Genomic DNA, 17132 nt, shown 5'->3' on the forward strand with positions numbered 1-17132 from the left:
GCTAATTATTTGCCTTCCTTGCAGGTCTCAAAACACCTAAGCAAATCAACTTGAGGAATTAAGGAGCCGGAGCGAAGCAGAGCAGACACCTGTTACAAATAGTGTCAGGCCAAAATCTTTAATAACAGATTATTTATTCTATATATTGACAGAGTTGACAGGCATGGGTTATTCTCTGGATATGTGGCAGCAGTTGAGGGTGAGTTGTTAAGCAGCTCATACCAAGAAGAGAGAGTCCAGTCACCAGCATCTGAGATGTCTCCTGCATCACCATTCACTCGCAGGAGCTTGGGCAGAAGCCATGAACACAGTCTCCATGTTAATATTCATCAGAAAATGGGAAATCTGGGTGGTCAGCAAGACTAAAAAGAAAATAACACACAATCTTAACTCAGTGACCACATTTCAAGAACAGCAGTGAAACAATTTCCATGGATTTACCACTAGAAAATAAAAAAGACTTTTTTCCTGATTTTAAAATCTGATTTTTATATGAGCATGAGTTAATTGTAAATATATTTAATTTTACTTAGCTTTATAATTATAACTAAAACTGCAACTGAGTATACAGAACATGCAGAATAAGAAATTCAATCACATCCCATTTAACTGCACATTTCTATAACACTAAGTAATATTCAGTGCTAACATCTGATATTCAAGCGCAACATAGCATATTATGCTTATTCTTAAACAAAGACATATTCATATACAACATAAAAATGATTCTAGAGGGTGTAGGTTTTTCAAATAATGATTAGTGTCTGGCATTCTAAGGTCAACTTTTTTCAAAGTAAATGTAGTATATGAATCCTAAGTAACATATTGGAAAGAAAGATAGAGATTTCAAAATATTAAAATATTATGTTGCAAGGATCTAAAGCACAGTGCCATTTGGAGTGATGTGTATTTCTGTGTATCGATGTCCAAAGGTTAACAGTTTTGTAATTCTTCTAATAGTTTTGCAAATATATTGATTTGTATATGTATTACTGGTGTATATTTATGCATAAAAGACCAATTATTTCACCATGATAACTCTTACAAGACATACACTATGAAATAAAGCACTCAATAAGGATATCTCAAATAAGGATATCTGGTCTCTTCCACATCTAATTTTCAGGAAAAAAAAAATATATATATAAAAATATTGGGAAGATAAATTTACAGAGAGGAAAAGAGTCAGCAAGATTTTTCATCTGCTGGTTCATTCCTCAAGTGGCCACAAGGCCAGAGCTGAGCGGACCCAAAGCCAGGAGCCAAAGTCAGTCACAAAGATGCAGAGTCGCCAGGGTTTGAGCTATATTCTACAGCTTTCCCAGGCCAAAAGCATGGAACTGGAGGGGAAGTGGAGCAACCACGACACAAGCAGGCAGTCATATGGGATCCCAGGCATACAAGGCAAGGATTTAGCCGCTGGAACATCTCCCTGGTCCCTCACATATATTCTTTCAAATGGGTATTTTCAAAACTTCCAGTCCACTGAGCTCTTGTTCATTTGTTCATACTCAAAGCCACCTGAGTGACAGTGGATTTTGTATTCTTTGATTTCTTTACCGTTGTGAGATATTGAAATTGATAACCAAATAAATTTTTGCTTCAATTTGGTACTATTCATTCATCTGTTTAAAATATCGCATTCTCTGAAATTAGTCCTGGGTTGTTTCAGACATATAGGTGATACTTTTAATTTTAATTATAATTCTGAAAAACTTATTTGAGAAAAAAGTTGTTTTGAACAGGCCTACTAGCACAAATATGGTGTTATAAGGTATTTTTCTTAATTCAGGACTCTTTTTTAAAGACAAGTTCCCATAAGCAAAGAAATCATTTCTTAAAAAGTAGGCATTGAAATCACAGTTACTGAAATTATTTGTTTATGTATAAGTTTATAAAATCTTATAAGGCAAATGATCTTAACAATTTGTGATGTAAACAAACATGCTAATGTGAAGAAACAGAATTGCTAGCTAAGACATTGGGATTATGGGAAATGCATTTTACCTGATAAGAACTGATAGACTTGTGAAAAGAGGAAGTAATATCATTTTACAAACATTAAACCAGGCTACACGGATGATACTTAAAGTGCATGTCCATAGACAGAAGAATGGAAGCTAATACGTATCCTACATTCTGCTCAGAAAAGTAAATAGAACCACTTACAAATCATTACGGTAGCACCGAAAATTTCTGTTCAGGCCATCTAAAACATTCATATCCTCTGAAGACAACTGAAATCCAAATACCTATTAGAGAACAGTATTTTATTAGTTTCATACAGACTATCTGCCAATTTTAGAATACTAAAATTTACCAAATATTGAGATGTCAAGCAAATCAACAAACCCTAAGCACTAGGTTTGGTGGGAATTCAAGCTACACTTAGGCAGATTCCTCAGAAATCTAACAACAGACCCACTGCTAACACAAACATCCCATCCTTGGGTTTTTAACCAAGGGAAATGGAATTGGCATACAAAAGTGTTATCTATATCCCATGTTATAGTATCTGAATTCAAAATAGCTCTGATATGAAATCAACCCAGATGCCAACCAACTAAAAACTACATAAAGAAATGTATTTTTATATACATGATGCTATAAAATCATAAAAAAAGAAATTATACATTTTTCAAAAAGTGGAAACAACAAGAGACTATTATGCTTAGTGAAATGAGCCAAAACCCCAAAGACAAATATTTTTATTGATTTGTAGCACCTAAAATACAGAGTATTGAAAAAAAGTTGGAATATAAAGGGAAATTGATATCCTATGATTTGAGTTTGTTATATCCTTTGTCCATATTTCAGTGGAACCGTGTCTTTCTTTTTACTTGTTGAACATTGTAGTTGCAAAATAAATTAAAAAAATGTTCTCTTAAAAATTGAAAAAAAAAAATAAGAAGGAAGGAGGAGGGAAAGAAGAAAGTGTATGGAAGAAAGGAAGAATAGTTACATCATAGAAAGCTAAAAAGATTTATGAACTTGGAGTTTTCAAGAAAAAAAGCCATAATTCATAAAAGAAAATCACATAATCCAATGGCCTAATTTCAGGAACTGAAGATATCACTTTCATAATGTTTTAAATTCCCAATTTAACACTGAAAACAAACTTTATGCTTTTTCTTCAACCAATTCAATCCAACAAATATGACTGAGAACTATACAGAAACTTGAATGCCTGGGTAAAGACTTAAAGTTAAGATGTCTTGACAGCTAAAGGAGAAAAAAAAGTGACCTATACTGTCTCCATCTTTGAACCCAGCATCCCCACATGTTCCTCACCTGAATGTTCTCTTTGATCTCCTTCTCAATGAAACTCTTGGCCAGGACCACAACTCCACGTTGCAACTGGTAGCGAAGAACAATCAGAGCTGGACTTTGTTTGTACTCTTTAGGCAAGGAACAAATCACTGGATCTTCCAAGAGAACAGGGAAGCTCTGGTCCACCCTTGAATGGAAGGTAGAAAGGCTGAGCTCCTGAGTCTAAGCATTCAGTTCCTCAGAGGCTTCCAAAAAATCAAAGCAGGGAGCAACTCTTGACCAATGCTTCTCAAATGTAGCCCCTGGGACAGCTGCACTACATTATCTGCACTACTGCCATCATCTTCTACGAAGGCAGATCATCCCCTTTCCCTGAGCCACTTGAGATTTAACACCATAAACTAACCCCTGTCCAACGAATAGTATCTCATTAGCAGAGGTATTTTAGGTAACCTTTCCATTTTTCTTTTACCATTTTGGATCTCGACTTGACCCCAGAGCTCCATAGGCCACCAGAACAATGTCCTTGGACTTGCAGAAATCCAGCAGTTTGCTCTGGTTGAGATAAGGATGACATTCCACCTGCAGAAAGAAGAAATTAAAATGTATCAGACTATATGGGATGTCAATCTTAAAAAGAAAAAGAGTAGCTGAATCTAGAAATAAAGGATGGGATTAATGATGAAAATATTATCATAAGTACTTTCTATTTCAAGATTTTTATATTATGTTTATTTTTCTTGCAATGGAGCATGAGAAAGGGAATCTTGTACCTCCAATTCACTTCCCCAAATGGCCATAATGGCTTTGGGTTTGACACATCAAAGCTAATATAAATTCTCCACCTTGGTCTGCCACGTGGATGGCAGAGCCAAGTACATGAGTCAGCAACTGTAACTTGAACTGGTGCTTCAATTTAGGATGCAGGCTTCACAGGTATTGTCTGCCAGAGGCTGAACCACAATGATGTAAGGTTTGTTTGTTTGTTTTTTCAGAAGCAACCACTTTAAGAGTGGAAATGTGAACATATAGCATTTCCAAGTTGAAGCAACTTTGTGACCAGACCTTGATGGCTAAACAACTTTTTCAATGTTAAACAGAGATCAAAAATGCCACATCAAGATAAGTAAATCACACTTTTAACCCTGAACTTTAAGCATGCTAGAAAGCAAAAAGTTTTTATCATTCATTAGAAAAACTCCGATCGAAGAAAAAAGCAGTAGAGTAGGAATATCATGATCCCCTTTGAGTAGATTACAATGATGGAAGGGATAATATTAAAACTTATTCTATACTTCAGAGTGAATAAACAACCATAAGACCATAATTATATAGAATATATAAAAAGGGAAAATTATTTCTTCACAACAAAAATGTACATCTATAAATAACAAAGCATTGAAACATAGAATCAAACAGACAATAAGAAGAAGCTTAATGGAGAAATGATTTTATTATTCTACACTACAGCCATCATCCACACTTTCAGGATGATGCACTTTATTTGAGAATACAGAGACTTTTATACCCCAAAAGAATGCAGATGTCACACAAAGGCTTTCATTAATTCTTATGTGAAGCTAGCAATTCTTAGAATAATTATTCTTATGTTAGTAAAACTAAAAAAAAAAAGTAAGGCAGAAGACATTAACAAAGCATCTTAGAATACTTTGGTCTGCTAATTGCAACTCAAGGAAAGCATAAGAAGAGATAGTATTGAGGCCAGGGACTTTCTCTTCTGTTATTTTTAACCAGAGGGAGGCACAAAGGAGAGATAGCACTGTGGATTTTGGTCTGCCACTTGGTGTTCCAAGGTTAGACACAAGTCCAGGTGTTCCTGGCTTTTGAATAGCTCCCTTTTGCACTCAGCTTAATGCACTCAGTTCCTTAACATCTCATTTAAATCATTATGAAGTAGAGAAACAACTGATCTATTATTATATGTCAGTAATCTAAAAAGTTAGTTCAACTGAAAAATGTTTCCAAATCTGGCTGGGAAAAAACATTTCCTATGTTCAAAAGAGGATACTAAGAGAAGCATGTCAAAATTCGGCATGTCATTTACTACTGTTTTGTTATTCAAAGAGAAGATATTTGGGGGTATTAATGAGGACTGATGCTAAATAATAGGAGGAAAAATTGTTAATTACTTTAGATCCAATTATGAAAGCTATAATTAAATAATAGTGTCTTCTTTTACAATAGATGATAATGAATTTTGCAGGAATTAGCTATATGTTTACTACATAGTATCAAGATTCAGCTATCTGTTGCATATATGCATAAGATAAACTTTCATGCATATTAACTTGACATTAAAATATCACGAGTTTTGATTATACAAGTGAAATATGGAATAGTCATATTATCTAAATTTCTAAATATGTGAAAGTTTTTCAAATAAAAATTGGAATATACACAATATTAAAAAGCATATTAATTTTATAATATTTTTATTTTGAAATCAGTTGCCTATACTACTACATGACAGGCCATACTTTTCAGTCAAAGATCTTGACTAGTTGGCTGTGGGTTGTTGGATACTAAATTACAACATGAAACCAAGCACAGCATAGTGCTTACAGTGGATCTAATAGCAGGAAGGAGAGAAGATACAAACTAAAATGGGTTCAAAAATAAGATAAAATTAAATTGTGCCAAAAACTTCCTGAGTGTAGATGTGGACCACAACAATATGACCAGAAATTAGTAACTTCCCCACGGTACATTCACACATTCCATTTATCTTTCCCTGTCTCTGGTTACAGAAGGAACAGATACCAATAGGAAATATGCAAACATTCAAATGCCAAACAAACCCTTCACACCTATCTTCCCCTATAGTTACACTATCTTTATATACTGCAGATGATATGTTTTCATGGCCCTTTTTCAGATGTACGGTGCTTTCCAAATGTTCTTCAGCAATCCATGGTCCTCTTAATCTACTTACTCATTAATCTCATATAAATTCACCATTTTATTCATGTTTGAATATTGACTTTTGTCTTTCTTGACCATCTTTAGTTTTTCAGCCCTCACAATGCCTTACCTTTTCACTAAGACATTACAAAACATAGAGACAAAGGAAGGCCCTTCTTGCCCTCCAAACAGGCAGACACTCTGCCTGCAGATTTTGCGTTCTAGAGCATGTACTGAAGGGGAGTGGAGAACAAATGGATTTCTGACTGTGGTACAAGAAGAAAAGAATGAAAAGCATGAGAGAAATCTGATAATTCTCACCTGGTTGCACACGGGCTTGTACTTGAGGCCTGGCTTGTTCAGAATCATCTCCAACTGCCTGCGGTTGAAGTTGGAAACCCCGATGGACTTGACCAGTCCTGCGTCCTTGCACTTTTCCAAGGCCTAAGAGGAAAGATTGGAATAAGTATTTCCAGAGATAATGAGGATAATATAAAGATATGATGACATATCTAAAAAAATATTCTGTGAAAACAAGAAAAAATGTTTCAAAATGGGAAAATACAATGACACTAAGGATACACATCTTATTGCCCTCCAAAAGAAAATGGAGAAATTACTGTGTGTGAATGGAAAAAATAAGCCCATCTCTTTTGTTCTTAATTCTTCTGCATTTCTGTTTATGGAATTCTAGTTTTGTCTTTCTCCTCCACCCAATTCAACACATTAACCATTAATAATTGTGTGCATTTATACATCCAGGTATGACTAACCTGTTCTTTATATTAACCTACATCCTACAGTCTCCCTTTATTGTTTATTTTTTATTCATTCCTGAGAGTACTCACCTCCCATGTGGCACAGAGGTCCACTCTGTCATGTACTGGTTTTCCATTTTCATCTGTCGGGAACAGCTCCTCCCCAGGCTAGAATAGTAGCAGTCGTGTTTCATTAGATCAGCAAATTCAGGTATCCACACAACAGCAATACACCCAGATGCATTTAAGGTGGGAATACTGAGACTCAGTGAAATATGTGGAGCATCATTCCACAGACATGTACTTGCAACATGTTTTGCATATCAAATGGTAAAGACTGGCATTATGTTACATGTTATTGTTCTTCTAACTGTTATGTATGTATTAATTAATCCTATTGTCAGGATCCTAATGGTGTTTCTTAGATTTTCTGTGTTCTGTACTTTCTTTCACTGTAAAAAGTAATACTTACATAACTTTCATCTCTACCAATAATGGATTGTAATCTTCACACACACTAAAAAATACACAAGCAGTGTACCTCATGTCCCTGTTAATATGTGTATCAAAGAGCAAGTACTTGCACCATAGAACATGGATCAAGGTTATAGTGTAACACTAGAAGATGCATCAGCTATGAAATGTTAATGGATATAACTTGATAACAGCTTCAGAGCCATAAGTGCTATCAAGGAAAACGTTCAGATGAAAGCTAATTAAATCTGTAATACTACTATGGAAAAATACTGATAAAAACATATATCCTAAAGTTACTTAAAATGTGTACATTGCTCATGACATGGGCTTCCTATTTACATATTTCAATAAACCGTATTGTTGAAACCAGTTTAAGAAGTTTCTGTAACTCACATATGTGAAACTTCTACAAATGTATCAGTATCATTTACTCATTCATAAATATGATAGTCACACTGACAGCTAACATGAAATAAATTTGATGATGTTAACTACTTGCCTTCATAGCTGCAGGGAAATGAATAATGTACAGATCTACGTAGTCCAGTTGAAGAGCTTTCAGTGACTGTTCCAAGCCTGTTCGTACTAGCTCTGGTCGAAGAAAAGTGCACCAAAGCTGCAGGATTTAAAGAGTAGAAGTTGTACTGGATAGCTATATTATTGAAATTTCACTGTTTTCTTAATGTATTTTTTAGACTTTTTAAATTAAAAGTTATAAATGTGGAAGAAAATGATACTTTCTTTGTTATTCCTGTGTCCTGCATATCATCAGAACCTGTTGCCACTGATTTAGTTATTAATGGTAAACACACTAATCCATGGTGATTAAATCAAGTGTAAATACTTTTAAAACCCTAAAAACAAATCATAGAAGTAGAATAAAGAATAATATATGATCTTAAAGACTTGTTTTCAAATATCTCAGATTAACAAAATAAAAAAATATTATTGTCCATAATTTCTTGCATATCATTATTTAAGGCTTTGGAATTCCTAAAGGGGGGGGGAATAAAGAGTAAGAAAACCCAGTCAATGAAATAACAGTAGAAAACTTTTCCTAATCAGAGAAAATTATGGATATCAGTATGCATGAAGTTCATGGAACCCCAACTAGGTACCATCAGTTGAGACACTCTGCACATTGCACTTTAATTTTGAAAAGGAAAACAGTGTTGTTACATTCTCAAGAGGAAAGCACTGTCATTACTAAAGGAAATCCAATGATACCGACAGAGATTTTTCAATGGAAATGGAAATGTTAGTACCAGAATAAAATGTGCAGATGGAGTCCAGGTTCTAAGAAAGAAGGAGAAAAATTGCCAATTCACCATCACTTACCTGGAGAAATTATCATTTAATGTAGGTGGAATCTGAACCTTCCAAGGTGGATATTTAACTTGAATTTATCCTGCATGTCTATCATGCGTCTTTAAAGACCACAAGGAATAAAGTTGAAAAGTAACAGTAAGATCTTCAAGAAATTATACGACTAAATGACACTGGTCAACATGCTCATGAAAGAATATTGAGTGATAAAACAAGTCAGAAGATACATTAAAGGTCCCTGCATACTTAAAAAAAATGAAAACACGCATATCACGTATATTTATCATACTTATAGATCCCATTTCATTATTGAGTATTCTTACGCATCAACTACGAAATACCTTGGAGGTGTAGAATATGTCTTCTCTCTTCACAGTGCCATCTGCAATCTTGCTTCGAATGGCCTGACCTACTTCCTTTTCATTTTGGTACACATGAGACGCATCTATATGGCGGAACCCAACATCTATGGCTATTTTGGTGGCCTTACAAGCCTCACTCTTAGGAACCTAGAAAAGAAGACACAAGACTATTTGCAGAACCACGTGACTAAAGTAGGTTCAGGCATCATTAGTGACTTTCACAGCAATCATTCATTTCTTTTGTCCTTGAATAAGTTTGCATTTCGGGGAAATGAATGAATTTCAATTTGCCTGAATCTTTCCTAATTAATACCAAGAGGTAGGTTGGTTAAGAAATTCTTCACATGGGGCAATTATTTAAAACATTTTATTTATTTATTTATTTATTTTTCTATCTATCTATTTATTTATTTTAGAAAGTAAGATATACAGAGAGGATAGACAGACAAGAAGATATTCAATCCTTTGATTCACTCCCCAAGCAGCCACAATGGCTGGAACTGAGCCAAACTGAATCCAGGAGCCGTGAGCTTCTTCTGGGTATCCCATGTGAGTCCACGGTCCCAAGGATTTTGGTCATCCTCCACCACTTTCCCAGGCCACAAGCAGGGAGCTAAATGGGAAGCAGAGCAGCCAAGACACAAACTGGTGCCCATGTGGGATTCTGGCATATGTAAAACAAGAGCTTTAGCCATCGGGCTACAGTGTGGGGCCTGGGACTGTTGTTTTAATCACTAGTGTCAAAGTTTCTGAACTAAGCTGGCTTTATTATTTAATGTAAGAATACAGGGATGCTGCACTATCTTAGTACCATGATTATATTAATACAGAGTATTTATAAAGAACAATTAACACAGGTGAAAATTAAATGGAAAGAAATATGGAAAAAATGTAATGTGAACTATTCATCCTCATCCACAGTAATAAAAAGAAGTTGTTCGATTCTGTGAGAAGTATATTTACAGTATTTAAAAACTTTATTTTTTAACATTGATTTATTTTTATTGCAAAGGAAGATTTGCAGAAAGCAAAAGAAACAAATAATTATCTTCCATTCACTGCTTCACTTACCAGTTGTCTGCAATGGCAGAACTAAGCTGATCAGAGTTAGGAGGCAGGATTTTTTTCTTGGTCTATAAAATAGGTGCAATGCCCCAAGGGCCTTTGCCATCTTCTGCTACTTTCCTAGGCCATAAGTGGGGAGCTGAATCAGAAGTGGAACAACTGGGGCATAAAGGTGCCTTTATAAGATGCTGGAACTGCAGGGTTAAGGATTACATGGTTATGACACCACACTGGCCTGAAAACTTTAAAGAAATCAGTTTGCTTTGAATTTCAAGTAAATTTCAAGTAAACAGATCTGTGTTAGCCCATACATATAATAACCATACCACAAAAACAGACAAAACAGCAGGAATGCATACACTCTACAGTCTGCACAAGCATTGTAGCTGCAGCCACCAACTCAATACGTTAGAGAATGAGAAACAATGTGGGTTCCCTAATACTAACGAGATAAAGATTGAAAATAGGCAACCAGTTGAATGCACTGAAGAAAATTATGTTCATGTTTTCCTACAGAGCTGTTCTGTATGCCCCATCCCAAATCACATGCACACAAAAATAAATGCCAACAGTAAGTTTATGTCAAGAGCTGTGTGAGAGACAGCTGAATAGTACCCTATAGTCACTTTAAGGTGTATAGCAGCTAGTCATATGTAAACTAAAATTGAAATGTCAATGAAGTAGTCACAGGATGTGGTTAAGAACTTGCATTTTCTAACATATTAGTTACTCAATACCATGCCAATTAACTCCATAGTGTTGTAAATTATTGTGGTTGTTATGTTGTGGCTTTTCATCAGACGGGTGATATTCCGCCAGCTCTGCTTTCAGACCAGGGATGGTCTCCCCAAGAAACTGCTGAATTTATCTGGACAATAAGATGCTGGACTCTATGCATGGTACATGCTTGCAATGAAGGAATCATGACTGGATTTGAACTGTAATACTGCAACAAGGTGGAGGAATCCACCATGGGGGGAGGGTATGGGGAGGGGTTGGGGGAATCCCAGAGCCTATGAAATTGTGTCATAAAATGAAATGAAATTTAAAAACAAAGAGCTGTGTAGTGCCACTGAAGAACCTAGGCGTTTTCTGCCTTTTGTGATTCTGCCTTAATGGCTTGGCTGGGGGCTGTGTGAACCTCAGGCCTGATAGTCTACGTGACACCCAGCAGGACACCTGGCAGGTCACGTAGGCAGACCACTCCTCAGGAAGGAAGTACCTGGTGTTTGATAAGATTCACAGCCCAATAGCTTATCAATTTGTACTTTTTGAAAGTTGCTTGTTTCAAACCCACCAATAGAAGCCTGCTAAATCATGACTGTATAATTAATAGCCTAAAATGTATAAGAACTGGGGGGCTTGGGCTCTCGGGCCCCTTCCCTCGCTCTTCTGGCTCGCGCTTCTTTGGTCCTCCTTGTGGATCCTTGCAGCCTCGGCTGCGGCTGCCCCTCCCCCGCCCAGCCATGCTGGGCTGGGGGAGGTGGCTGGGAGACCTAGGCTAACCTGAATAAACCACCTTTATGCCTTAGCACCGACTTCAGACTTGATGATTATCTGGGGATTTCAAAAACCGGCACAACACCACCTGTGATGCCAGCATTGCGTACAGATTTTGATACACCCCACATGCTATACTTTGGAATTATTATGCTGTTAATGTGCTGTGTTAAGCACCCATGTAGACAACCCAGATGAGGCTCCTGGTTGCTGGCATTGACCTGAATCACCTCTTTGCATCAAGTATCTGGAGAATGAACCAAGGGATGGAAAAGCTGTCTCCATTTCTGTCACTGCTAATGTTTTTGAAACTCTACATTTAAAATTAATAAATATTCAAAAGTGTATATACAATGGATGCATATCTTCAAATAATAAATTACCTCTACAGAATTATTATTTTCATTGTTATCCCTTAAAAACAGGTTACTATTTTCAGATACTTTATAAATTGAGCAAAATTTAAAATTATAAATTTCCCAAAACTGGACAAAAATTTGTAAACGTTTATTAAAGGTCAAAAGATAAATGAAACAAATGTTTTTTCATTGATTTGATAAGTTGAGAGTCACATCACTCAGTGTTAGAACAATGAAGCGTAACTGGGTTCTGCTATCCTTTCCTCAAGGACAGCTCTACCGTTTCCAGGTGAGAGGGCCCTCAGACATTTACAAGAGCTGAAGCACTAGGGATATCCTTGATCATTCCCTCTCCTACATGGTACCTCAGGCTGAAAATTAACTTGGCAAGTGTTCTGAAAATATTCTTCATTAATTTCTTAAGTCACATGCAAGGATGGAATAGAAGCTCAAATTTTAGGTAAGCTGACCCATGTCCCACAGTTACTTCATTAGAGGACAATGTCAGTGTGCAGAATCCTTCCTTGGTGTCCAGGTTGCACCATACACTTGTCTGAGTCCTTTATTGGTTAATGGGAATAAACCGCTTAGAATCGCTCTTTCTGTTTCTGCCTAAAATGTTGTGATTCCATTCATCCATTTCTCAGTGTGAGAGTAGGATAAGGGAAAATCTACACTGCCAAGCTCCAGTAATTGCTCTGCGATGTTTGTGTTAACTCATTGCCAAAACATTACTGATAAATTTCATACCGCATGCATTTTCGTTACAATTACAAACATTCTCCTTCAGCATTCCGTGTTTTGGGAGGAGGAAAACAATTCTGGGGAAAAAAAAAAACCCTCACTCCAAGTGCAATCAAATATCAGGCAAGCATGCTAGGAAGTAGTCACGCTGAAATTTTTTTTTTCTTTGCTACCACAATCTGCAGACTGAAACAGAAAGCATAACTGTCCTGTTGAGGGTGGACTATTTTTCTCATTAGTAAAGTCAGCATACTGATGGAGGAAGCAAAACAAAGGTCTGAGATCATCAGCAGGAGGCTGTCAGCGGGGAATCTGACTGTCAGGCTGAATAAAGGGTCACCAAGTTCAATTTCCTGCATGAGATTACTCTGGCACACACAGGGTTGAGACAACACAGTGAAACTGACAGTCACACAGAAACCTGCTGACTTGGAAGGCTAGATCACATTCCTCAAATTCCGGCTCTATTTTCTCTTGTCCCCTCAAGCAAAAAGCAATGTAATTACCTCGTCAGGTGCATAAGTGCCAAATCCCAGTACAGGAATGGAGTGACCGTCGTTTAATGCCACACGCTGATGCTTGAAATCCATTGCTTTAGTTCTGCTGGCTGAGAGCACTCTGCTTGCTTCTGCCTTCACAGTGATAACAGGAAGTCCATAGCTCAACTGTCTGTCTAAAGTCTAAGACACAGGAGGAATGAAGTTAAAGCAGTATTCCACATTTAATCAAACATTTTGAAACAGCTCATTATGTTATATGAAAGATACTTTTATTAAAGATAAAATTAAATCATTACATTTGTAAATTTCTTTATTTAGAAATACTCATAAATTTTAAAAACACTGAAAACATTTAACCAACAACTGTTGACTTTAATACCCCATAAACTATCCATTTTCTTGTTTTATTTTTGGGATGAAAACCCATCTAGCCAAACATTGTTTGAAACAACTGTGCTGCACATATAAACATAGATACAGAGAATTAAAGAAATGATTTCTGGGAGCCCAGTGCAGTAGCCTAGCTTCTAAAGTCCTCGCCTTGCACATGCTCGGGTTCCCATATGGGTGCTGGTTCTAATCCCAGCAGCCCCGCTTCCCATCCAGCTCCCTGCTTCTGGCCTGGGAGGGCAATTGAGGACAGCCCAAAGCCTTGGAACCCTGCTCCCATTTAGGAGACTCAGAAGAGGTTCTGGATTTCTGGCTGCAGATTGGCTCAGCTCCAGTCATTGTGACCACTTGGGGAGTGAATCAAGGGATGGAAGATCTTCTCTGTCTCTCTTCCTCTGTATATCTGACTTTTCAATTAAAACATTGATTTCTGATATATTTTTAAAAGATTAACCTTCAATGAAATAGCAACAGTTAAAATTCTGAGAATTATATTAATTTGGTAGTTTCAATGATTGTACCACAGGTGCAATCATTTTAAACAGGTATTCATATAACAATCCACTTTCCCAAAAGCTAAGGAAGTAGGTGATGAAGTTGAGAGAGAACATTGAACCTCCAAAATCCAGCAGAGACACCAATGCCTCTACCACAAGCTGATGCATCTACTTCCTCACCTGCTCTGGAATATGAAGGCCATTTTAATGGTCCAGCATCAATAGTAACATGGCTAACTACAAAATAATTCTACAACACTTACAGACTTTAATGTCAGTCTAAAATGTCATTTCTGCATTCTAGCAAGGTCAACTGAGCTTCATGGGTCCAATGAAGTCTGACAGGGCAGTAGTGGCCACAGAGTCGGAACCCATAAAACTCTCTCCATTTTGGGTAGACAGATGGTGGAGAACAGATGATTTATGTGGATCTTACAACACTTCAAAATAGGTAGGCGCTATGATAATTCAGGACCATACACTTCTGATATATGTTCCCCACGCCCAAACATTTGACAAATCCTAGGTTGTTGCTGCTTTCACATGTACCTGCTCAGCCCTGACTGTGGGGATAGATCCCACAGTGGATTCAAAGGGCACAACATGACACAATAGTAACTCAGTCATCTGGATACGATTTCCATGTGGGCTGAAGAAAGTACTCAAAGCACATCAGTCTGCTCCAACATTTTCTTTCATCTCTGACAGTAAGCAGAGGTGCCCTGCCACTCCTTTATCAGGTAGTGTGGAGAACTAATGTTTCCTTTGTAACTGCTGGCTGGAACTTTCTAACCCCAACCCCCACACTTCATGGTGATTCCCGCCTGGAGACTTTTTTTTCTGAGAGTAGTACAAAACAGTTTTCAGGCCTAAGTTATTTCCCATAGTTAACCCTTCCGTTAAGCATTAATGTGCATATTGCAGCCAAGGAAATCCAGCAACACATCACAAAAACCATCCAACATAGCTAAGTGGGTTTTACTGCAGGAAAAGAAGGATGGTTCAGCATAAGCCAAGTGATAAAAATGATGCTTCGGGCCCGGCGCGGTGGCGCAAGTGGTTAAGTCCTCGCCTTGCACGCCCGGGATCCCATATGGGCGCCGGTTCTAATCCCGGCAGCCCCGCTTCCAGCTCCCTGCCTGTGGCCTGGAAAGCAGTTGAGGACGGCCCAAAGCTTTGGGAACCTGCACCCGCGTGGGAGACCCGGAAGAGGCTCCTGGCTTCGGATCGGCATAGTATCGGCCGTTGCGGCTCACTTGGGGAGTGAATCATCGGATGGAAGATCTTCCTCTCTGTCTCTCCTCTCTGTATATCCGCCTTTCCAATAAAAAATAATAAAAATAAATCTTTAAAAAAAAAAAAAAAATGATGCTTCATATCAATAACTGAAGGATAAAAATAATTTGATGACCTCATTAGACACAGAGAAAGTATTTGATAAAAAAAGCATCCTTTCATGATTTAAAAAAGCACATCTTAAATAAATTGATATAGAAACAATATTCCTTAACAATTTAAAGTCAGTGTATTTAAAGTCAATTTAAAGTCAAATGTATTTCCAAAATGAATTATTTACTACTTTTGATATGGAGCCATTTACCTCGGTTTTGCGTTTTCTTTCTACCTTTGCTTTTTCTGATTAACAATTCATCCATTTTCTCATGATTATTAAGAAAGAGACCTTGGTAGTGAGCAGGTAGTAATGGAGGAATTTTCTCAGATGTTGTTGACTGGACATCTCTCTTCTGGTTAACTCACATTGCTTCTTAGTAAGTCACGCCAATTGCACTATTTCCACAGAGCAGAAAGCAGGTACTAAATTTGCAGGTTTGTGAAAAAAAGAAATGGGCTTTTGGTTTCCATGAAGACCCTTTCTTAACACAGAACTTACTACTTGTATGATGTGTTTTTCTAATTCTTTTGGAGAAAAGCAGATTTGCTCAGAAGGATGGAGATTGGTGGGAGAAATGATAACAACCATTTCATTGACATTTCAGGGGAGGAAATCCCTGAAGCTCTCAGATTTTAGATAAGTATTTCAAAGGATATGTTTGCCAGACGGTAGTTCTCTCTGTCCATGGAGACCAGGGAAGTCACTGCGTTTAGTCTGAAAGAAGCACGTATTTCAAAAACGAGCAACAGCCCGGGGTTTCCCAACCAACAGCACAGATGTGAGGACTGCAAGAAAATAAGCAATGGAGTATCTTTACAAGTGAGCTGACCAAGAATATGCTCAGGGAACCAGCTTGGATGAAAGGTCAGGTGGCAAATTCAGGGAGGCCTACGAGAAGGTATGTGAAATGATATTCACTTTGTAAATAATGACAAATGGTCATTTTATATTTTATACCATGCTGATCAGAGGGAAACTTTGCTTATATTTATCCATGAGTTAGATTAAAGTGAAACACAGTGTGTACTTGTATAAGCAGGGAATCGGAGTGATCTTGCTGGGATCTATTTGTCCAGGAACTTGAAGAAACAATTGGTTGATTAATGCTCCCTGAATATCAACTCTGTATTAATTTTTCAAATTAAATTACAGGTAAATTACAACTAATTATATCTGATCTTTTAAAATACCTAAAAAATATAATTAGACATTTAAATATAAACACAAAATATCTGAAAGCAGCTGTAGATAGGCCTCAAATTCATATAAAAGATAAATAACATATTAAATTGGGTTAATTCCCTCTGTTTTCTGAAAGTAACTTTTTGATATTTAAAATTTGTATATTTTTAGTGTCTTATAATGAAGAAATTGCAGGTTTCATGAAGATATATAATCCTCATGATTAAGCTTTGTTACAGTGTAGCCCTAGATAAGCACATTATATTTTACAGGATGAAAAATGCAGTTATTATCTTGATAAACTAATTTTATAATAAATAAGAATGATGAACAAATAATTAAAGTTAGTCTGATTATGGTAATTTCATAATAATAATTTGGAAGTAG

General features: G+C 36.8%; 1 protein-coding gene across 1 annotated transcript; it reads right to left on the reverse strand.

Annotated features, from left to right (window-relative positions):
* Positions 1-203: 203 nt before the first annotated feature.
* LOC121167476 (prostaglandin-E(2) 9-reductase-like) lies at positions 204-13408 on the reverse strand. The gene is made up of 9 exons (XM_040996912.1): positions 13290-13408; positions 9095-9262; positions 7927-8043; positions 7041-7118; positions 6514-6636; positions 3743-3852; positions 3292-3457; positions 2170-2252; positions 204-362 (listed from the first exon to the last, which is right to left on the reverse strand). The coding sequence occupies exons 1-9, from the start codon at positions 13371-13373 to the stop codon at positions 320-322; spliced, it is 972 nt and encodes a 323-aa protein (XP_040852846.1). The 5' UTR covers positions 13374-13408; the 3' UTR covers positions 204-319.
* Positions 13409-17132: the final 3724 nt, after the last annotated feature.

Source organism: Ochotona curzoniae, unplaced genomic scaffold (genome assembly GCF_017591425.1).
Source record: "Ochotona curzoniae isolate NIBS_2020 unplaced genomic scaffold, NIBS_Ocur_1.0 patch374, whole genome shotgun sequence".
Lineage (NCBI taxonomy): Eukaryota > Metazoa > Chordata > Mammalia > Lagomorpha > Ochotonidae > Ochotona > Ochotona curzoniae.